This window comes from Antechinus flavipes, chromosome X (assembly GCF_016432865.1).
Source record: "Antechinus flavipes isolate AdamAnt ecotype Samford, QLD, Australia chromosome X, AdamAnt_v2, whole genome shotgun sequence".
Lineage (NCBI taxonomy): Eukaryota > Metazoa > Chordata > Mammalia > Dasyuromorphia > Dasyuridae > Antechinus > Antechinus flavipes.
Window position 1 is genome coordinate 63,651,511 of NC_067404.1, and position 23,310 is coordinate 63,674,820.

Here is a 23,310-nt window from a genome sequence, read left to right on the forward strand (position 1 = left end):
AGTGTGGGATGAGGACACACTTCTAGGCAAAACAACCTAAGCAGAAGTCTTCCAATTCTCAAGGGCACGTCCTTTTTTCAATGCATATATTGGAATGGGTGCCAGGTCCATCCTGAAAACGAACAGGTATTATCTCTGACTGCAGATTATTATTACTTTAATTGCTAGCTGGAAGAATTCTAGCAGAGGTTTCCAAAGTACTATCATACCATATCTAAGAAGGTAAAACTGGTTCTTTTCATCCTTAAGTATTCTCCAGTGGGAGGGCCTAAACATTTCCTTGGTTTTTGCCTGAAATCAAACTGAAATTCGGAATTTCCTCAAACAAAACAAATACAAATGGGCAGAAAGAGAAGAGCAGGAGCAAAATGTGAATCACTAGTGGGGAAAATATAACCAGTGGAACGAAAAGCCGCTTCAATGGCAGGAAGAAGAAATAAATTAGAGAGGTTCAAAAAGACAAAGCACAGAGTTACATTTTGGAGGGTCGACCTCTTCTATTGTCATTCAACTAGAACATTCTCCCAAGGACCCTAAAAAAAGCAAGCCCAAAAGGAATAGACTTGAACAAATAATATGGAGAATATCTCTAGCCTGGATTTTCAAGTTGTCTTGCAAAACCAGTTGTATCGTTTTTACCTACAAAGGATGCAACTTGCCATTTGTATCATCCTCCATGAAGAAGAGAATTGTCACTGTTGGAGATCCTTTGCCTCATTTCTCACCTAGCCTTAATCACTGTTTGGGTGTTGCTTCAGTCAAACTGAGACCTTTTAAAAGCCTTAACTTAAAAAGGCCCAGGTGTCCCACTGAATCTACGGCCATCTCTAGTCATCTTGATCTCTATCTGGTCACTGGCCCCAGCTGGCTCTGGGGGGGAAAGTGAGGCATGTGACCTTACAGAGCCCTCTCTCACTTCAATCCAACTCACTTGCACATCAAGGCATCATCTCCCAGATGTCCTGGTCGTCTTCAAAGAGGGACAAACAACAACAGCCACCTCTGTAAATTGTGCCCTCCACCTTACCTACACTGTAAGCTTCTTGAGGGTAGGGATTGTTTGGCCTTTCTTTACATCCACAACACTTAGTAGAGTGCCTAGCACACAGCGGGTGCTTGGTGACTTGACCTGAACTTCAAGTGGAGACCCTTGAGTTCAAATTCCTGGGAACAATTAGCAGAAGCTGAGCAGAAGAAGATTTCAGCTTAATTCGAGGAGAAAGTTCCTAACAATGAGAGCTAGGCAAGAGAGGAAGGGCCTGCTTCAGCAGTGAGCAGGAAGTCCTCAAGCAAACACTGACTAACCACTTGGTCAGGGCCCTACAGATATGACTTGGCTAATTCTGATTTCATAATGAAAAAAAAAGGAGAGCCGGGAAGGGGGTGGGGGGAAGAAATCCCAGAATCTCATCTGGAAGGTATCAGTCCAATCTATTACCTCAGCAAGAGTCTCCAGTGAGAAAAAGCCCAGTAATTCCTGAGGTGGCCCAATCACATTAAACCTTAACTTGCCTCTTTGCAATATTTTACCCCATTATGTTAGCCAATGAGACAGAGGCACAAGCTCCCGAGCCAAGTTTCAGATTTGGCACTTGTGTGCCCATGACTAAGGAGAAGGAACCTGAAAACTAGGGCAAGCACGTTTTCCTGAACAACTGGAGTTGTTTACGAAAGCTGAATCTCGATCCAAACTAGCCATCGGTTATTGTCAAGCTTGCTGAAGTGTAGTTATCAGTGTTGGCCAACCCCAATTAACATTCAAAACTGTGGCTTCCATCACACCAACAGTGCATGGACCCTGGAAGCCTCAAGTTCCAGGGTGCCCTGGGGCAAAAAAGGGAAGAAACTGGCAGGCAGGAGTAAAGAGGTAGGTCCCGGTCCCAGCTAGGGACTATGTGCTCTTTTTAACCCTTTTTACACTTTTGCAGGAAAAAAAAATTGGCTTTTTTTTGGGGGGGGGGAGGCATTTTTTTCATACAATGGCAGAACCCAGTGAAATACAGTACAAAGCAAAGATCAGTGAATTTTTGTCTAGATCACCTCTACCCTTGGCACACGTAACCAATGTCTCAAAAATATATAGAAAAATCTGAAGATACATATCAATATACCATCCAGTCACTATTTTAGAGTTTTTGTTGGGAGAGGAAGGTTGATGTAGAAGAATGAGAGAAGAGAATACTGTAAACAATATTTTTTCCCCTCGATTTTCCTCTCAAAGCAAAGGAAAAAAAATATATTAAGCAAGGAAACAATGGGAGGTCTAAAGTTTTAAGCTGGGCAGCAAATGTAATAAGATACTTTGAACATTTTTTTCTTTTGCAGATCAAATCTGAATTGCCAATTGGGATGGACTCCAAAAACAACCTGACTCCTGACAGAATGAGAGAGTTTTTATTGTAAGGTTTATGTTCCTATGCTCAAAAAGTTATCAAACTGTGCATACCCTTTGACCCAGCAGTGTTACTACTGGGCTTATACCCCAAAGAGATACTAAAGAAGGGAAAGCGACCTGTATGTGCCAAAATGTTTGTGGCAGCCCTCTTTGTGGTGGCTAGAAACTGGACATTGAATGGATGCCCATCAATTGGAGAATGGCTGGGTAAATTGTGGTATATGAATGTTATGGAATATTATTGTTCTGTAAGAAATGACCAGCAGGATGAATACAAAGAGGACTGGCGAGACTTACATGAACTGATGCTGAGTGAAATGAGCAGAACCAGGAGATCATTATATACCTCAACAACGATACTGTATGAGGATGTATTCTGATGGAAGTGGATCTCTTCGATAAAGAGAGCTAATTCAGTCTCAATAGATCAAGGACGGACAGAAGCAGCTACACCCAGAGAAAGAACACTGGGGAATGAATATAAACTGCTTGCATTTTTGTTTTTCTTCCCGGGTTATTTCTACCTTCTGAATCCAATTCTCCCTGTGCAACAAGAGAACTGTTCGGTTCTGCACACGTATATTGTATCTAGGATATACTGTAACCTATTCAACATGTGTAGGACTGCTTGCCATCTGGGGGAGGGGGTGGAGGGAGGGAGGGGAAAAATCGGAACAGAAGTGAATGCAAGGGATAATGTTGTAAAAAATTACCCTGGCATAGGTTCTGTCAATAAAAAGTTATTTAAAAAAAAAAAAAAGGTTTGTGTTCCTCTGTCCTTCTCCACTAGTTCAGTGTCTGAAATGGTTTCTGTCACAGCTGGGTGGGGCGTGACTTGAAACCTTTATAACTCAAGCATTTCTGTGCTGCTGGAAACTACCTCTGAGTCAGAATATGGCTGGAATTAAGGATGGAAGATGGTAGTAACACTGATTAGAAGTTCATTTCAAATAGTGCAAGAAATTGGGTTGCTGATTCATTTGTTTTTGCTCATGTTATCAATAATGCAATTCTGTGTGTTTCGCCTCACCTGATCAGGATTTTGCACGATATATCTCCTGATGGTGGTCTGTGGATAAGTGGTCACTTTCACTGTTGGAGAATGAAGTTCCTGGAAATAGGGAAGGGCAGAGGAGAGAAAAAGATAAAAAGGCACATAAAATCATAAAGTGATTCAATGGACTAGTCACCAGTAATCGTAACTTGAACTTTGGAGCACTTAGGAGGATCAGCAAGCAAGCCTATGATTTAGTCTCCATGACTGAGTTTAATTCAAATCAGTCGAATAAGCACTTATTGAAGGTGTGACCAATATTTCACTAGGGACTGGTACAATGTCACTATTAGTTTGAATCTGTTAACTTTTTCCTCAATAGAATGTGTTCCCATTTTAAAATGCATGATAGGTTTAAACACACACACACACACACACACACACACACACACACACACACACACACACACACATTGTAGAGGCATTGTGATGACCAAATATTATTTTGTAAGTATTCACCAGAACAACAGGGACTTTCTGGATAGGGGACCTGGACTAACTAGGAAGTGAATAATTTCTGTGATGAGGAAATTCTGCCTTTGTCAGCGCCCTTTCTACAATACTGGGTTGTCCGGCTATCCTCTGGCTGTCCAGGATTAACCTCATAAGGTCATGCCCTATAGTTGTTTTAATACTTCAAGGATGAATGATTTTCTTGGAATGAATACTCCATCATTCCTCCACACCTTATACCAGTGGTGTTAACTCAAATACAAAATGATTCCCATAGGTCATGGTAACTAATTTAGTAAACTACAAATTAACACTGTATATATTGTATTGGATTTTGATTTATTTTGTTCAACACTTCCCTTGTTCAATTGTCTTCACTCACGTCTGAGTCTTCATAACCCCCTTTTGGGGTTTTTTTCTTGTCAAAGACACTGGAGTGCTTTGCCTTTTCCTTCTCCAGCTCATTTTACAGATGAGGAAACTGAGGCAAACAGGGTCAAGTGACTTGCCCGGGGTCACACAGCTAGGAAGTTTCTAGCACTTACTTTTTTCACTGTGCCACCTAGCTTCGCCAAACATTTCCCAGTGATATTTTAACCTAGTTTTGGCTTTACTCTGGAGTTCTGGCAGTGCCTGCAATGCAAGTGTGGAAAAGCCACCAGTGGTGATGAGCTTGTGAATTCAGCAAAATTAGTCTATAGATGACAGACATATGATCCATCACCCTATCTATTCTTGATTTTTCAGCTCAAAATATTGCATCACATTGTGCTTCCCCCTCCCTGCTAAAAAGTGAAAGTAAAAAAATTATGTTCTAGGTCTCATTCTCATGACTCCAACTTGTTAACAGCTGCTAGATGAACTGAATAAAGTGATCCATGCTAATGTTTTAACTTTACTCCAGATAACACAGATTTGAGAGAGTCAGAGTGACATAATAGACTGAAAGGCACAATGAGCCCTGCCATTTCTTAGAGGTGATCTTGGACAAGCCACTTAATCTAACCTCTCCAGGCCTCAAGTGTCTCATCTGCAAAGTAATATCTGGGCCTGACTACCTTGCAAGATTGAGAAGCTCAAATAAAATAATGAATATAATCTGTAATTATAAATTGACATGGCAATGTAAATTATTATTAATTAGAGACTTTGGGAGGAGACATAACACTTTAAATCATGACATTCTTAATCCCTCTGAGTAAGTACATTCAAGACCAGGAAAGGGAGGATCCTTACATATGTCTCAAAGCGTAGGACCTTGGCAACATGTACCTCTGGCTTGGGTTCACCCTTGCCCTCTAATGTAGTCTTCAAAATTAGAATGTTTTATTACAATGCTGTGGCTTTCAAAGTGTTTTGCTTCCCCACTGAGCATCACGTTTCAGTTTTCAGAGATTAACATTTGATTTATGCTCAAATTAAAAACATCTGCACAAAATTAAGAGGCCCAGAACCTAAAATAAATATGATTCTGCCTAACAAATACAAAATTGTAGTTTAGTCCACATTTTAACACAGATTTAAAATCCAGTTCACAGCACTAATATTTCAAATGAAAACTCCTGTGGACCAAGGGTGAATTCATTCTTTCTATTTGACTCCCTGGCATCTAGCACAGGGCCTGGCACAAGGTAGGTGCTTAATAAATGCTTGTTGATAGATTGTTCCTTTAGGCTGTTAATACTAACACAAGTGAAAACCACAATTCCAGAAGACTAATGACGCAACATGCTTCCTATCACTTCTTATGAGAGGCGAAGGCCTTGGAATAAAGAATGAGACAAATGGCTTTTGAACATTAACAACATAGAAATTGTTTTCATTTGATACATGGTTATAATGGGTTTTATTTTCTTGTGTTCTCAATTAAGGGAAAGGGGATTTAGAGGGAGAGTGAGGAGTAACATTCTGACGGATTAAAACAGAATATTTTTTTTTAAATACTAACTTAGGTAGGCCTAGCCTACCAAGCTTTTAGGGACGAGAGAAAGTCTTTTGTGGGCTAAGAGGAGATAAAAAGATGACTTAGTTTACCTGTTCGACATTATGGGTTACATGCAGAGTATTCGGGGCACAAGTAGCTACTTTCAGTGTTGGAGAATGGAGCTCCTGCGGGAAGAAACAAAAAGAAATCAGTCATCCCTTCTGGCATGCTTCTTTAACTGGGATTCATTTTTCCCCATTAGGAAAAATGTTATGTTTATTCCGATAGCTTTGTGAGCAAACATATGCATGCCCTAATGATAAGATAGCACTGGTTTTGTCAACGTTATCGTGGAAATATAATTTTCTCGGGCTGTAAGGAGACCATCCAGTTTGTTATTTTTGTTTTTGTCTTTAGAGTTTTGCTAACATTGCCCAAGTCACTAGAGGCCATTCAAATAAAGGCAGGATGACCACCTATCATGCTACACTAAAAGGGATTCTTCTTCAGGTCCCGACTGGCCTCTGCCAATCCTTCCAACTCAAACCCAAGGAATTCCTGTGCATCACACTTCAGCCCAATTCTCCCAGGTGCTTGGCATTGTGGGATGGAAAAAGACAAGAGCTTGTGCTTGAAAGCAGCTTCCTATAAGTAGGAACTATATGACTTTGCCTAATTCATCTTTCTTACCTAAGTTGCAGTTTTCTCCTCCACGTAATAATAATAATAATACAATAATACTTGCACTACACCTCATTCCCAGGCTTGTGCTAAAAAAAAACCTTGCTCTGATTTACATTGTGGATCCCAGGACTCTAATGCCACACATAAAAGGGATGCAGAAATGCTGATTTTCAAACAACGATTAGAGAAATAAGGCTAATATTCCCAAAAACTGGAGGGGAGAGGCTTTATGGTGAGACTGAAATTTGACATGTATCATTTCCATTGTAATCAATCGACAACTCCGGGAGAATTTTCCATAACCATAAAACCATTTTTTCTTCTAGAGCAAGAGGTTATCTCCAGACATATTCAGGGATTTGTACAGGAAACCGTGAACAAGAGGAAAGTTATTCTATAGGCACGACAAGTTTTTCTTACAATTAAAAACTTCCATGTACTTAGTTTGCAGTACAGACAATCTCCTCTGTGCCTTTTTCTTTCTTTTCTTTTGATTCGGTTTGTCAGCATCTTCCTTTTGCTTTCTTTTCTCTAGCACTCCATCAGCAGCAATACCCTGGACTTACCATTTCAGGCAGTTTTGCAGTACAGACCTAGATTTCCAAGTAGGAATTAGGGGAAATCCCAACAAACACGTTTAATGAGCTGTATACTACAGGCAAAAGAGAGGCACTTTAAGGAAAACATTCTGAGTTCTGGACGTAAGAGAAAGTATAGGACCTGGAAGTAAAAGGCCTGGATTCAAATCTAACTTCTAGCAGAGACTATAGCTGGTACCTTGAGCCAAGCCAATGAATCCCCAGGGAGAACATTTGCTCTACCATAAAATGGGAACACTCCCTGATGCAGCTGATTCACCTCAGCTCCCATTCATGGAGGGCTCTGAGGATTTACCAAGGCTTTCCACCAAACAATCCCCTTTGCCCACACCTCGTTATACTAAGTGCTATTCATCAAGAAAACTTAAAATGAAACTCCCAAAAGGAAAACATTTAGACTGAGTTTTGTGAAATTATTTTTAAAAAATACTTTAAAATTGTATCTCATATAATTGCCTACTTAAGTATTTGAGTTTTATGCATTAAAAATTTTATTCTGAAAAGGGCTCCATAGGTTTTATCAGATGGTCAAAGGAGTCCTTGACACAAAGTTTCAGCATCAGCTATATTCAGGGAATATATAGCAAAGTTTCTTCAACTGTCGGTCATGACCCGACTGAATGTGGGGTGGTGAAATTAGGATTACCAGTAAAGGTTTGATTTGCATACCCATTTTATACACCTATCTACCCATGGTCATGTAAAAAATTCTCAAGCAAAAAGTGGTGATGAGTGGGGAAAAATATAACAAGCCATGGAATGAAAGACTTGGTGAAGCCTGACAAACTTTGCTAAGACTAACCTAAGTGCTATTTAGGGCCTTTTCTTTTTTCAACCATATGTATATGCTATAATGATGCACAGTACAAGCAAAACCAGGTTTTTCATATGTTAAGGTATTGGACACTTAGTTGACAAAGTGACCTTCAAAAGAAAAGGCCCAAATTGAGGAGAATCTTTCAGTCTCTGTTCTGGAGTGCCTAGGATGTTTCTACCTTAAGAAAAGTCAGTGTAGTGTAATGGAGCATGCACTGCACTCCAGCCTCAGATCCTTTATTAGGTATATGACCTATAACATGTCACTTAGCCTGAGCTCAAATCTGTCAATGAAAGCAATATGAAAATTAAAAATAGCATTAAAATGATTTTTTAAAACAAGCAGGTCACTAGGCAAAGATGTAGAAGGTATGAGTTGAAGTCAAAGGGGTATAACTTTGTAAATACAGTTTTTGTCTTGTTTATCTGGTACCAAATAGTTTTGATAATGATTGCTTTGTAATATAATTTGAGATCTGGAAGCACCAAAAAATCCTCCTTCTTCCTTTTTTCCTCATTTATCTCTCTCTAGATTCTTATCAAATGATTTTTGCTACTTTATTTAATTTTGTAGCATCTTTTTTGGCAATTTCACTGGTAAGGCACAAAATCCATAGAGTAATTTATGCATTATCTATCACATGGCTGATCAATGCATTCGGAATATCTCGAGATCCATGGATTATTCTTTAAGGCATCAAAGAAAATGAATCGATAACAATCCTGCCTACTCAATAGCATCTATAGCACAGTATCCAGACACTTATAGCAAAGTTAGTGGAATTGCAAGGAGAAATAGATAGCAAAACTATAATAGTAAGGGATCTAGATTTATCTCTCTTAGATTTAGATAAATCTACTCAAAAGATGAACAGGAAAAAAACCAAAATGTCCAATTAGATTTTTGGAAATATGAGTGATGACCGATCTCTTAAAACTAACGAATAGAACAGGAAAGGTTATACATTTCTTAGCTGTGCACATTACCTGTACAAAAATTCATTATGAAGTCAGCCATTAAAAACTTCATAATGTAGAAAAGCAAAAAGAGGTAACATATTCTTTATTAACCACAATGCAAGAAAAACTAAATTAAACAAAGGACATTTGAAGAAAGAATTTTTAAAAAGTTGGAGACAAAATAACAAACCAAAAGAATTGGTGGGTCAAAGAACCAATAATAAAAACAATAGAAATTTTAACAAAAAATATAAAAACAATAAGACAATGTACAAAAACTTGTAAGTACAGATAAAGCAGTCCTTATGGAAAATTTTATATATCAAACTTCTTTTATCAGCCAAAAGAGGAAGAAAAAGTACATGAATTCAGCATGCAACTAAAAAAAAATCTAGAAAAAAAGAAATCAATATCTGTCTAATCTAATGCCAAAGTAGAAAATCTGAAAATCAAGGAAGAAATTAACAAAAATTGAAAGAAAAAAACCTATTGGAATCGACAAATAAATTAGTAGATTTTTATTGTAAGTAGATCAAGGGAAAAAGAGAACTAAACAATGCCTAGAAACTTGTGCAGAGGTCCTAGTGTTCCATGAACTAATGGGAAAAAATTTCTTCAATCATCAACTGCTGGGAAAACAGCAAAGTAGATTGATATGTTTATCAGACTAACAAAAATGACAAAAGAAGAAATCAGTGATAATTAGAATGGCTGTAGAAAAGCATGTATACTAGTCCCCTGTTGGTTCTGTCGTGGGTTGGTCTAATAATCATTGTGGAAAGCAATGTGGAACTCTGGCTGTAAAGTTATCAAACTATGCATATTTTTTGGTCCCACTATATCATAACTATATATTCCCCACTCAAAGAAATTTTTAAAGAAGAAATTATCTATATGTATAGCAGCTCTTTTTAAAAATTGGAAACTAAGAAATTGTCTTCCTTTTGGTGAATGGCTAAATAACTATGGCATATGAATGAAATGGAATATCAGATCATAAAAATGACAGAATGGACAATATCAGAAGAAACTGAAAGAACTTCAGGAACTGATGCAAAGTAAGCATGACTAGAAGGATTTATACAACAACATTAAATAGAAAAACAATTATGAAAGAATTTAATAGCTAGCATTTATATAATGTTTTTTACATGTTTTAACTCATTTGATCCTCACAAAAACCCTGTGAAATCGGTAGTGTTATTATTATATATACATAAGGAAACCAAGACACAGGTTAAATAGCCAGTGTCTAATATAGGATCTGAATTCAAATCTTCCTGACTCCAAGGCCCACACTTTATCTACTGCTCTACGTGACTGCATTTAAATCTCTGATCAATTTCACGATAAATCCTGAGTGCAAAAGAATGAATGTGAAATAGATCACTAACATCATCTTGAAGAAAAGGTGATGAACTTAAGATACAGAAAGAGTTTTAAATTGTTGGACATGGCTTATCTAAGAATTTGTTCTGCCAAAATTGGTAGACTTGCATGGAGGAATTTGTTTTTTTCAGGTTAAAACAAACAAAAACCTGTTCATTTATGAGGAGATAGGGTAGTGAAAGGGACAGATTTACAGTAAATATTTGAACTTGAAAAATAAAGTTTAAATTTTTAAAAATAAGTTTAAATCAACAACTCACTCTATATATGAAAATAAATTTTTATAACCTAAAAACAATTGTCCCATAGACAAGTGATCAAAAGAGATGAATTGAGTTTTCAAAAGAAGAAATATAACTATTAAAAGCCAAATGAAAAATTGGCTTTAAAATACCATTAATCAGAGAAATATAAATTAAAACTGAGGCATGTCATCTTATACCCATCAAATTAGAAAAGATGGGCAAATTCTATGTTGGAAAATCTTTGGGAGAACAGACATGTAAATTAACTGCTGATAGAAATGTGAATTGGTTTAACCATTCTGAAAAACAATTTGCCATTATACAAGAAAAGTTAATAAATTATTCATATTCATACTGAACCCAGAGCTTCCATTACAGGTACTATATACACCCAAGGAGCTTTACTGATAGTAAGAAAAGACTCAAATATATAAACATAATCAAGGTCACATTATTTATGAAAACCAAATGCTAGAAATAAATGTACTCAATAATTAAGGGATGGTAGAAGAAACTGTGGTATAATAATGCAAGGGAATCATGACATGCTAAAAGAAGTATTCAATATGAAGAATTCAGAAAAACCTAGGAAGACAGGAAATAATACAAAGTAGAGGAAGGAGAGCAGCAAGAATAATACACCCAATGACTATAAATAAGGTCAACCCTAAGTGGCAACAAGCCTCAAGTCAAGGACAGTGTTGGTCTTCTCATTTTTTAAGTTAGAACATATACTCTCCCTTTATATGAAATCCAGACCAGGCTACTCCCGAAGCAGTCATCAGACTGACCATGTGGGATGAACTTTTCAGCTATAACTTTCAAAGGCCTTCTGCTCAGGTGTGTAGCAATCTGTGTCAATGGAAGAATTGTCCAAATTGATGAAATCACAGAGTTTAAGTATCAGATAGTGAATTTTACAGAACTGATAAACAGATAAACTGAAAATTAAGAGGTAGCACAGTATATGATTATACAAACAACACTGGCTTAGTTACTTAATATCTCGGTGTAACCTTTAGTTAACATTCTTTTAAGTCTTCCCATACCTAAAATGAGGAGATTCTACATCCAGTTTTGAATCTACAGATAACATACCAAAGACAATGGGATGATGGGATGACATACCAATTATGGTAGCCAATCCAATTTAACAAATGTTTTTTAAGCGCCTCCCACATGTACACAGCCCTGTGTTGATAGTTAAGTAAAAGACTTAACATGGGGGAAACCTAGAAACTGATTCTCTACCTGCTGAGGTATGTAAATCATCCAGGGTGAGAAAATTTACCAAGCTAGAATGTGAACTGAATTATGTTGTCATTTCGGGCCAAGACCCTGACAACTGGAAAAGAAACAATTACTGAATCTCTTTGGTATGCTCTACAAAGGTGTAGAATATGAACGAATTATATTCTTAGAGGAATAGAGGAATAATAGGAAACTATAAGAATTCAGTACAGGAAGAGCCACTGAGGGATGTTTTGCTCATAAGAAAACATCTCAATTTGGAATATTAAAGTTAATTTATAAAGAAACAAAAGGCAACTAAAAAAAGATAACCGAGGGAGGCATTGTGGCAAGAAGACTAGATTGGGAATCATAAAACTTTTATTCTAGCCTTAGTTCTGTCATTAAGTTGGGAGAGTCACTTAATCCCCACAAAAAGGGGATAATCACCTCTGCTTTGTGAATCTCACAGGAGCAACTAAAAGGGATGGGTTTTGAAAAACTGTAAAATGCTTTCCAAAGATGAGAAATTATCATCATTATACATGGTTGTTCATCCTCACATCATCCGTATAAATAATCAAGACAAAAATTAACTCAATGTAGGCAAAGATACAGGAACAGCAAACCATCTACTTTGGTTAAAGAGTAAAGTGAGAAAAGACCAAGGGAGAATAGGGCTAGAAAAATAGGCTGACCCCAGCTTACAGCTTTTCCGTGATGTGCAATGGAGAACAATTAAAGATCTCTGGGTAAGGTAATATACATGTGTGTACATTTGCACAAAAATGTAGAGATATACTCCTGTGCTAATATATATGAAATACTTTCGACACAATCTAAGCACACACTGAAAAGAAATAATAATGAAGAAAATCCTCCCTGGAATGTTTCTGAAGAGTGCAAGACTACATAGAAGAACCCCACATGAGCAGTAGCAACATTTTGTCACACTGTCTTCATTCCAAAACAAACAAACAAACAAAAATGGAAGTAAAGAAGGGATGACAGTATTTCTGGAATACACTAAGGTTTATTTTTAAAACTGTTCTTCCACCACTGTACTTGTACAAGCTGAGTGATTTATTTATGGTCCCCTAGCTAACAAGGGTTAGAGGCAAGATTCCATATCCAGTATCCTTTCTACTCAAGGGAGGAAGAGAATTGTTTTAGGGGTTGTTTGCTTCATTTGACAAACTTTTATTAGAAGGGAAAAACCTACCAAAAACAAAAAAATACAACCCAACACTTAACATAATAGTGAGACTCACTGGTCATTCAAAAGAAGTAATTCCTGGAAACTCAAAAAATAAATGGCTCTCAACTTCATTACCCACCCACTTCCTTCTCCCTGCCTTAGGAACAAAAAGAAATAAACAACTTGCAATTTGGCAAGTGTATCTTTCTATCTTGTGCAGCTATAGAAATGAAAAATGATATATAAGGAGTAAGAAAGCTAAATATGATTGTCAATCAAAATATTATACAAGGCATTTATCATGCTCGATTTGAAAGCTACATATTGACTCTGTGACCTCCATAGTAAACTGAACCTATTACTGCCTCCCCCTCCCCCCCGGGGAAAGCAAGTCAGTGAATAAGGCATCCTTCAAAGAACCTAAACCAATGTGTCCCACTACAGAACAGAGCATTCTACCAACAAACTGGGCTAACTGCTCAAGCTAACGAACAAAGGAAGAGAACATAAGATTACTAGGAAATATGAAAGATCAGAAATATTACCTTTTTATTAATGTTTTTGAGTAATGAGTCAAAATACAAAATTTCTCGTTGAAGTAAAAAACAAGGATAAATATATCAAACCCAGATACTTGATGGAGGTTAAGAATTAAACTAGAAAAATAACTGACTTGGGAAATGGGTTCCTTACATTTCTTTCATATGGAATTCTTTAAAGCAGCAGAGCTTTCTATTTTCTGTTCAAAGAGAAAGCAATGAAGTATAAAATCCACAAATGTAGTGATCACATGATCACAGTGCCTGCCCAGTTTTTACAAGAAAAGCTGTTAAGTAGCCACACGTATAGGTGATTTAAGATTCCAATACAGCAGAATGACCCCAGAAGGAAGAGAAGATCCCTTTGTAGCTAACCTGCTCTCATCACTTCTCTCCTCTCCGCAGGTCTGTGCAATCTGGACAAAAGTACATAGTGGCAATTTGTCCTCCACATATGTAAATAGGATTCAAGTCGCAGGGAAGAAAATCCGGCTCACTATTTTATACTTACGTACTCAATTCTCCTTGCACTGAAGCATTAAGGCACGACATTATACTTTGAGAGAATTTGGAGCCCCTTCTTTCTCTGTTATGAATCTGATTTAAATAACAATGAAAATTGTGTTTCAACAAAATAACATCTTCCATTTATTTCTATGTGATTAGTCTTGGGTCTAATTTTAATGTTTCATTCGGAAATAGCTACAAAGAAACAGGTAAGAGGCAGACCACCAAGTGTAATTTTAAAAACCAAACCAAACCAAAAACAAAACAAAGCCGCTTAAATTCTTTCTTAGTTAGTTATTTTGGGTTACCATATTCCTTCCCAATGAACCTTTCAAAAACATATACTTGATTCCTTGAAGTATCACAAGCAATTATTTTATTCCTTTCATTTAGTCTTATGTTTTCACTTTGCCTATGAATTTAAAGGCTTTTGTGGAGTACATTTTAATAATTCAAAAGACACCTTACTTATCCTTTGTAATTTTCCCAGAGGCATTCCATAGGTGTATGTACACATACAGCCATTTTCTCTCTTTTCAGAATGTCTCCTATAATTCAAATTAAAAGTCTAAACTTGCACAGCTTTCTTTCTCCCACACCCCCGAGAGATACTACAAAAACTGATGAGAATGAGAACTGAGATCTAGATCTCCAAACAATGTTTTTTGCTGTCATTTGTCCAATTAGATACTGGCACACTTGCTCAGATATAAAATAGGTTGAAACAAACAGAGTTATGTGGTCAAATGGAAACTCTATATTACATCACAACTTGTTATGTCAACTTAGACAAGACAGAGTATCATGGGAATATTTAGATGCCAATAAAACTTTCATGCTGATCTTCTGGATGTTTGAGAATTACCCCCAATTACAGGCAGGCAGAAAGAATCAAGTTTGGCTAGGAGTAGCTTTGGCAGAAGAGAAAATTATCTTTAATAGCCACAAAACATTAATGCCTAAAGAATCTGCCAAGGTTTCCATTTGAATTAACTCTTTTCACAACACAGGAGATGTTTTTGTTAAAATGTTATATGAAAGAGAAGCACATCTAAAGGTTAGTGTTGAGAAGCTGAGCTCTAAGGAACATCAGGGCTAACGACTCTCTCCGTTTTCTTCCTTCCTTTCTGACTTTCCTTCTCAGTGTCAGCTCTTCATTCAGGTCACTCTTAGTAAACATCACCCTCCTAATGTTATTAGACCTCTTCCAGGTGGAAACCCCTTCTCTTCCTCGTCTAATTTACTTGATCATTTCCCACTTCCCCGCCCCCCCCCCAAAAAAAAAAAAACAACTGGGAAAATCAGCTTTTTTGTCTCATATAGCTTTCATTTCTGATTTCTTGAAATACAGCTGTGAAAAACCAGGCTTTGAAAAAGCCCACTGGGATTCAAATGGAGCTACTGGACAAAGCCTTTTGAACACAAACCACTCAGGATATCAATGATTGCCCAATAATAGGTTCCAGGTCAAGTCTCATTTGCTCATTGTTTGGGTTCTGATTTCTCAGAGTGAGTGTAAATAGCAATCCTCTCACTTCTGGTGAGAAGCTTACCAGGCTATTCCCAGAATCTTTCCCGCAAGGCCATCTTTTGCCTCAATTTTTACCTAGTCTTTAATTTCTGAACAGATGTTGCTTCAGACAAACTGAGAGCTGAGAAAGGACAGCTCGAAAAGGCCTAGGTCTCCCACTGCAAACTGGCCATCTCCACTCATCCTAACCTCTGTCTAGCCACTGGTCTGTGGAGGAGAAAGTGATACTGCTGCCTTTGCACAGTTCTGCCAAGTAAACTGGATTTAAGCGAGGCAATCAAGACATCACCTTCCTGACATCATAGGTCCTCTTCAAAGAATGAACACCGACTCAATATGACTCCACAGGAGTCTCTAGTCCTGGGCCGGCTTCTCTCCTCTATACAAGGTTTCACTTGGTGATCTCACTCCCTGTGGACTTAATTGTCATCTCTGAGCTGAGGATTCTCAGATCTTATCTAGGCCTAACCTTTGTGCTGACCTGCAGTCCCATCTCCAATTACCTATTGGAAATCTTAAACTAGATGTCCTGTAGCCATTATAAACTCAACATTTCTATAATTGAACTCATGATCTTTCTTGCCCAAGTCCTCTCCCCTTGGAATTTCCCTAGTACCATCATGGACACTGCCACACACCCCTCACTCGGGCACAACCGAGGCGCCATTCTCTATTCTTGACTCTCTCTCACCCCTCCTATCTAATCTGTGGCCAGGGCCCATTAATTTTATCTTCATAAAATTTCTTGAATGAGCTTCTCTCCTCTAATACTTCTATACTCCTACTCCTTAGGTATCTCCCAATTCTAGTCCATACTTTACCCAACTGTCAAAATAATCTTCCTGGGCAACTAGGTGGCTCAGTGGTTAGAGCACCAGCCCTGAAGCCAGGAGGACCCGAGTTCAAATGTAGCCTCAGACATTTAACATTTTCTGGCCGTGTGATCCTGGGCAAGTCACTTAACCCCAATTGCCTCAGCAAAAAGGATGACGAAAATACATAGTAATCATCAAAGTGAAAAAACAATTTACAGCAAGTTTTTCTGATTAAAAACCTCATTTCTCAACTATATAGAGAACTGAGTCAAATTAATGGAAATAAGAGCCATCCTTCAACTGATAAATGATCAAAAGATATGAAAGACATTTTCAAAATAGTCAAAGCTATCTATATTCATTTGTTTTTTTTTTTTTTTTTTATAATAAATTTTATTTTATTTAATAATAACTTCGCATTGACAGAATCCATGCCAGGATAATTTCTACACGACATTATCCCTTGCAATCACTTATGTTTCGTTTTTTCCCCTCCCTCCCTCCTCCCCCCCCCCCAGGATGGCAAGCAGTCCTATATATGCTAAACATGTTGCAGTATATCCTAGATACAATACATATTTGCAGAACCAAACAGTTCTCTTGTTGCACAGGGAGAATTGGATTCAGAAGGTAAAAATAACTCGGGAAGAAAATCAAAATTGCAAATAGTTCACATTCATTTCCCAGTATTCCTTCTTTGGGTGTAGCTGTTTCTGTCCATCATTTCTCCAATGAAACTCAGTTAAGTCTCTTTGTCAGAGAAATCCACTTCCATCAGAATACATCCTCATACAATATCGTTGTCGAAGTGTATAATGATCTCCTGGTTCTGCTCATCTCACTTAGCATCAGTCCATGTAGGTCTCTCCAAGCCTCTCTGTATTCATCCTGCTGGTCATTCCTTACAGAGCAATAATATTCCATAACGTTCATATACCACAATTTACCCAGCCATTCTCCAATTGATGGGCATCCATTCATTTTCCAGTTTCTAGCCACTACAAACAGGGCTGCTACAAACATTTTGGCACATACAGGTCCCCTTCCCTTTTTTAGTATCTCTTTGGGGTATAAGCCCAATAGAAACACTGTTGGATCAAAGGGTATGCACAGTTTGATAACTTTTTGGGCATAATTCCAGATCGCTCTCCAGAATGGCTGGATTCGTTCACAACTCCACCAACAATGCATCAATGTCCCCGTTTTCCCGCATCCCCTCCAACATTCATCATTGTTTTTTCCTGTCATCTTAGCCAATCTGACAGGAGTGTAGTGATATCTCAGAGTTGTCTTAATTTGCATTTCTCTGATCAATAGTGATTTGGAACACTCTTTCATGTGAGTGGTAATAGTTTCAATTTCTTCATCTGAAAATTGTCTGTTCATATCCTTTGACCATTTATCAATTGGAGAATGGCTTGATTTTTTATAAATTTGAGTCAGTTCTCTATATATTTTGGAAATGAGGCCTTTATCAGAACCTTTAATTGTAAAGATGTTTTCCCAGTTAGTTACTTCCCTACTAATCTTGTTTGCATTCGTTCTGTTTGTACAAAGGCTTTTTAATTTGATATAATCAAAATTTTCTATTTTGTGATTGGTAATGGTCTCTAGTTCATCTTTGGTCACAAATTTCTTTCTCCTCCACAAGTCTGAGAGATAAACTATCCTATGTTCTTCTAATTTATTTATAATCTCGTTCTTTATGCCTAGGTCATGGACCCATTTTGATCTTATCTTGGTATGTGGTGTTAAGTGTGGGTCCTTGCCTAATTTCTGCCATACTAATTTCCAGTTATCCCAGCAGTTTTTATCAAATAATGAAATCTTATCCCAAAATTTAGAATCTTTGGGTTTGTCAAACACTAGATTGCTATAGTTGACTATTCTGTCTTGTGAACCTAACCTTTTCCACTGATCAACTAATCTATTTCTAAGCCAATACCAGATGGTTTTGGTGACTGCTGCTTTATAATATAATTTTAGATCAGGTACAGCTAGACCACCTTCATTTGATTTTTTTTTCATTAATTCCCTTGAGATTCTCGACTTTTTATTGTTCCATATGAATTTTGTTGTTATTTTTTCTAAATCATTAAAATATTTTCTTGGAAGTCTGATTGGTATAGCACTAAATAAATAGATTAGTTTAGGGAGTATTGTCATCTTTATTATATTTGCTCGGCCTATCCAAGAGCACTTAATATTTTTCCAATTATTTAAGTCTGACTTTATTTGTGTGAAAACTTTTTTGTAATTTTGCTCATATAATTCCTGACTTTCCTTTGGTAGGTAGATTCCCAAATATTTTATGCTATCAACAGTTATTTTGAATGGAATTTCTCATTGTATCTCTTGCTCTTGGATTTTGTTGGTGGTGTATAAGAATGCTGAGGATTTATGGGGATTTATTTTGTATCCTGCTACTTTGCTAAAATTGTGAATTATTTCTAATAGCTTTTTAGTAGAATCTCTGGGGTTTTCTAGGTATACCATCATATCATCTGCAAAGAGTGATAGTTTGGTTTCCTCATTGCCTACTCTAATTCCTTTAATCTCTTTCTCGACTCTTATTGCAGAGGCCAGTGTTTCTAATACAATATTGAATAATAATGGTGATAGTGGGCAACCTTGCTTCACTCCAGATCTTACCGGGAAAGGTTCCAGTTTTTCCCCATTGCATATGATGCTTACTGAAGGTTTAAAATATATGCTCCTAACTATTTTAAGGAAAAGTCCTTTTATTCCTATGCTCTCAAGTGTTTTTATTAGGAATGGCTGTTGGATTTTATCAAATGCTTTTTCTGCATCTATTGAAATGATCATATGGTTTTTGTTTGGTTGGTTGTTGATATAGTCAATTATGTTAATAGTTTTCCTAATATTGAACCAGCCCTGCATTCCTGGTATAAATCCTACTTGGTCATAGTGTATTATCCTGGGGATGATTTTCTGTAATCTTTTTGCTAATATTTTATTTAAGATTTTAGCATCAATATTCATTAGGGAGATTGGTCTATAATTTTCTTTCTCTGTTTTCAGCCTACCTGGTTTAGGTATCAGTACCATATCTGTGTCATAAAAGGAGTTTGGTAGGACTCCTTCAATCCCTACTTCTTCAAATAGTTTATTTAGCATTGGAGTTAATTGATCTTTAAATGTTTGATAGAATTCAGATGTAAATCCATCTGGTCCTGGGGTTTTTTTCTTAGGGAGTTGATTGATAGTTTGTTCTATTTCTTTTTCTGAGATAGGAGTGTTTAGGATATTTACTTCTTCCTCTGTTAGTTTAGGTAAGCTATATTTTTGGAGGTATTCTTCTATTTCATTTAAGTTGTCGAATTTATTGGCGTAAAGTTGGGCAAAGTAACTCCTAATTATTGCTCTAATTTCCTCTTCGTTAGTGGTGAGTTCTCCCTTTTCATTTTTAAGACTAACAATTTGATTTTCCTCTTTCCTTTTTTTAATCAGATTTACTAAGGGTTTGTCTATTTTGTTGGTTTTTTCATAGAACCAACTCTTAGTTTTATTAATCAATTCAATAGTTTTTTTACTTTCAATTTTATTGATCTCTCCTTTTATTTTTTGAATTTCAAGTTTAGTGTTTGATTGGGGGTTTTTAATTTGTTCCTTTTCTAGCATTTTTAGTTGCAAGCCCAATTCATTGACCTTCTCTTTCTCTATTTTATACAAATAGGCCTCTAGAGATATGAGATTTCCTTTATTACCGCTTTGGCTGCATCCCATACATTTTGGTATGATGTCTCATTATTATCATTTTCTTGGATGAAGTTATTAATTATGTCTATAATTTGCTGTTTCACCCAATCATTCTTTAGTATGAGATTATTTAGTTTCCAATTATTTTTTGGTCTACTTTCCTGTGGCTTTTTATTGAATGTAATTTTCAATGCATCATGGTCTGAAAAGGATGCATTCACTATTTCTGCCTTACTGCATTTGAGTTTGAGGTTTTTATGTCCTAATATATGATCAATTTTTGTATAAGTTCCATGAACTGCTGAAAAGAAGGTGTACTCCTTTCTGTCCCCATTACATTTTCTCCAGAGATCTATCATATCTAATTTTTCTAGTATTCTATTTATCTCTTTGACTTCTTTCTTATTTATTTTGTGGTTTGATTTATCTAATTCTGAGAGTGCAAGGTTGAGATCTCCCACTATTATAGTTTTACTGTCTATTTCTTCTTGCAGCTCTCTTAATTTCTCTTTTAGGAATTTAGATGCTACACTACTTGGTGCATATATATTTAATATAGATACTTCTTCATTATTCATTCTACCCTTTAGCAAGATATAGTGCCCTTCCTTATCTCTTTTGATTAGATCAATTTTTGCTTTAGCTTGATCTGAGATCAGGATGGCTACCCCTGCTTTTTTGGCTTCACCTGAAGCATAGTAGATTTTGCTCCAACCTTTTACCTTTAACCTGCATGTATCACCCCGCTTCAGGTGTGTTTCCTGTATACAACATATTGTAGGATTCTGGCTTTTAATCCATTCTGCTAACCGCTTCCTCTTTATAGAGGAGTTTACCCCGTTCACATTTATGGTTAAAATGACCAATTCTGTATTACTTGCCATCTTGTTGACCCCGGTTTATGCTTTTCTCCCTTCTTACTCCCTTACCCCCTCCCTTACCCCCCTTCCCAGTATTAAGCTTGTGAGCTCCCCTTGCTTCTCACAGCCCTCCCTTTTTCAGTATCCCTCCCCTCCCCTTAGAGTTCCCCCCCCCAACTTACCCCTTTCCCTCCCAGTTCCCGTATTCCCTTCCACTTAGCTTATTCCTTCCTTTTTCACTTTTCCCTTCTCACTTTTCAATGAGGTGGGAGAAGTTTCACCATAGATTGAATATGTCTAAAATTCTTCTCTTACTGCCAATTCTGAAAGCAGTAAAATACTCACTATTTTCATTCCTCTCCATTCTTTCTCTCAGATATACTAGGTTTTCTTTGCCTCTTCATGAAATGTAGTACCCCCATTTTCCCTTTTTTCTAGTACAATGTCCTTTCCTCAACTAGTTTCTAGAACAAGGTATACATGTATTTTTTATACATCTTTACAGCCGAAATATAGTTCCCAAGATTAATCTTTACCTTTTTAGATTTCTCTTGAGTTCTGTGCTTGTAGATCAAATTTTTTGTTAAGTTCTGGCTTTTTCATCAGAAATAGATGAAATTCGCTTATTTCGTTGAATGACCATCTTCTTCCCTGGAAAAAGATGCTCAATCTCGCTGGGTAAGTTATTTTTGGTTGCATACCAAGTTCCTTAGCCTTTCGGAATATCATATTCCAGGCCCTTCGATCCTTTAATGTGGATGCTGCCAGATCCTGGGTGATCCTTATTGTGGCTCCTTGATACTTGAATTGGGTTTTTCTAGCCGCTTGCAGTATTTTTTCCTTTGCCTGAGGGTTCTGGCATTTGGCCACTATATTCCTTGGTGTTTTGATTTTAGGATCCCTTTCAGTAGGGGATCGATGAATTCTTTCAATGTCTATTTTACCTTCTGTTTCTATGACTTCTGGGCAGTTCTCTTTGATAATTTCCTGGAAGATAGTGTTCAGGCTTTTTTTTTCATCATACTTTTCTGGAAGTCCGATGATTCTCAGGTTGTCTCTCCTGGATCTGTTTTCCAGGTCTGTTGTCTTCCCCAGAAGGTATTTCACATCCTTTTCCATTGTTTGATTTTTTTGGATTTGCTTGACTGATTCTTCTTGTCTCCTCGAGTCATTCAATTCCAATTGTTCGACCCTGATTTTCAGTGAGGTATTTTCTTCACTCACTTTTTTAAGATCTTTTTCTAATTGTCCAATTGAGTTCTTTTGTTCTGTGGAATTTTTTTCCATTTCGCCAATTTTGTTTTTTAGAGAGCTGTTTTCTGTTTCCAGTTCACTAATCCTATTTTTCAAGGATTTGGTTTCTTTATCCACTCTCTCTTTAACTGACTTCTCCAGGCTCTTTTGCCAAGCCTCCCTCTCCTTTTGCAGAGCCTCCCTCTCCTTTTCCCATTTTTCTTCTAGCTCCCTTGTGAGAGCCTTTTTAATTTCCTCCATGAGATTCATCTGTGCTGAGGGATATAAGGTCTCCTCCTTCGGGGATTCACCTGGGGACTGTTTGTTTTTAGTCTCCTCAGGGTTTGGAGTCTGCTCTTTATCTGTATAAAAGCTGTCCAGGGTTAAATTCTTTTTCAGTTTCTTGCTCATTCTGTCTATTTATCAAAGACAAACTTTCTTGACGAGTCTCAAGGATGGTTTCTCTTGGTAAGTAATTGTATGGTTTTTTTTTCAGTCGAGCATTAATTCAGAGGCATGAAATGAAATGAATAGTGAGAGAAAAACACGGAGATTACACAGAAGTGTATTTCCTCTCCGCCATCTTGGCCGGAAGTCCTATCTATATTCATTTGAAAAAATGCTCTAAATCTGTACTGATTAAAGAAATGCAAGTTAAACAAGTCTGAATTACCACCCCACACCTTTCAGATTGCCTAATATCACAGGTAAGGAAAATGATAAATGTTGGAGTGGATGCAATACTAATGCACTACTGGTGAAGTCGTAGAATGATTCAACCATGCTGTAGAGCAATCTGGAACTACGCCCAAAGGTGTATAAAACCATGCATACCCTTTGACCAAGTAATAATATTATCCCAAAGAGACTTAAAAAAAAAAAGGTAAAGGAGCTATATGTACAAAATATGTATTGTAGTTCTTTTAAGGGTTGCAAAGAATTGGAAGTTGAGGGGATGTCCATCCCTTGGAGAATGGCTGAACAAGTTGCTATATCCGATTTGGAGGGAATACTACTATACTATAACAAATGAACAGGATGCTCTCAGAAAAGCCTAGAAAGTCTTACCGGAACTGATACAAAGTTAAATGAACAAAACCAGGAGAATACTGTATACAGTAAAAGCAAAACTGTATGATGATCAACTGTGAATGACAA

The 23,310-nt window shown here is 37.0% G+C and overlaps 1 protein-coding gene across 2 annotated transcripts in view; it reads right to left on the reverse strand.

Annotated features, from left to right (window-relative positions):
* POF1B (POF1B actin binding protein) overlaps positions 1–23,310 on the reverse strand; it is a 50,769-nt gene that overhangs the window by 22,008 nt on the left and 5,451 nt on the right. For both annotated transcript variants that reach the window (XM_051968538.1, XM_051968537.1), the window contains 2 exons: positions 5,937–6,011; positions 3,426–3,506 (listed from right to left, as the gene is read on the reverse strand). In XM_051968538.1, coding sequence (XP_051824498.1) covers positions 3,426–3,506; positions 5,937–6,011 — 156 coding nt within the window. The remainder of the gene's footprint in view (positions 1–3,425; positions 3,507–5,936; positions 6,012–23,310) is intronic.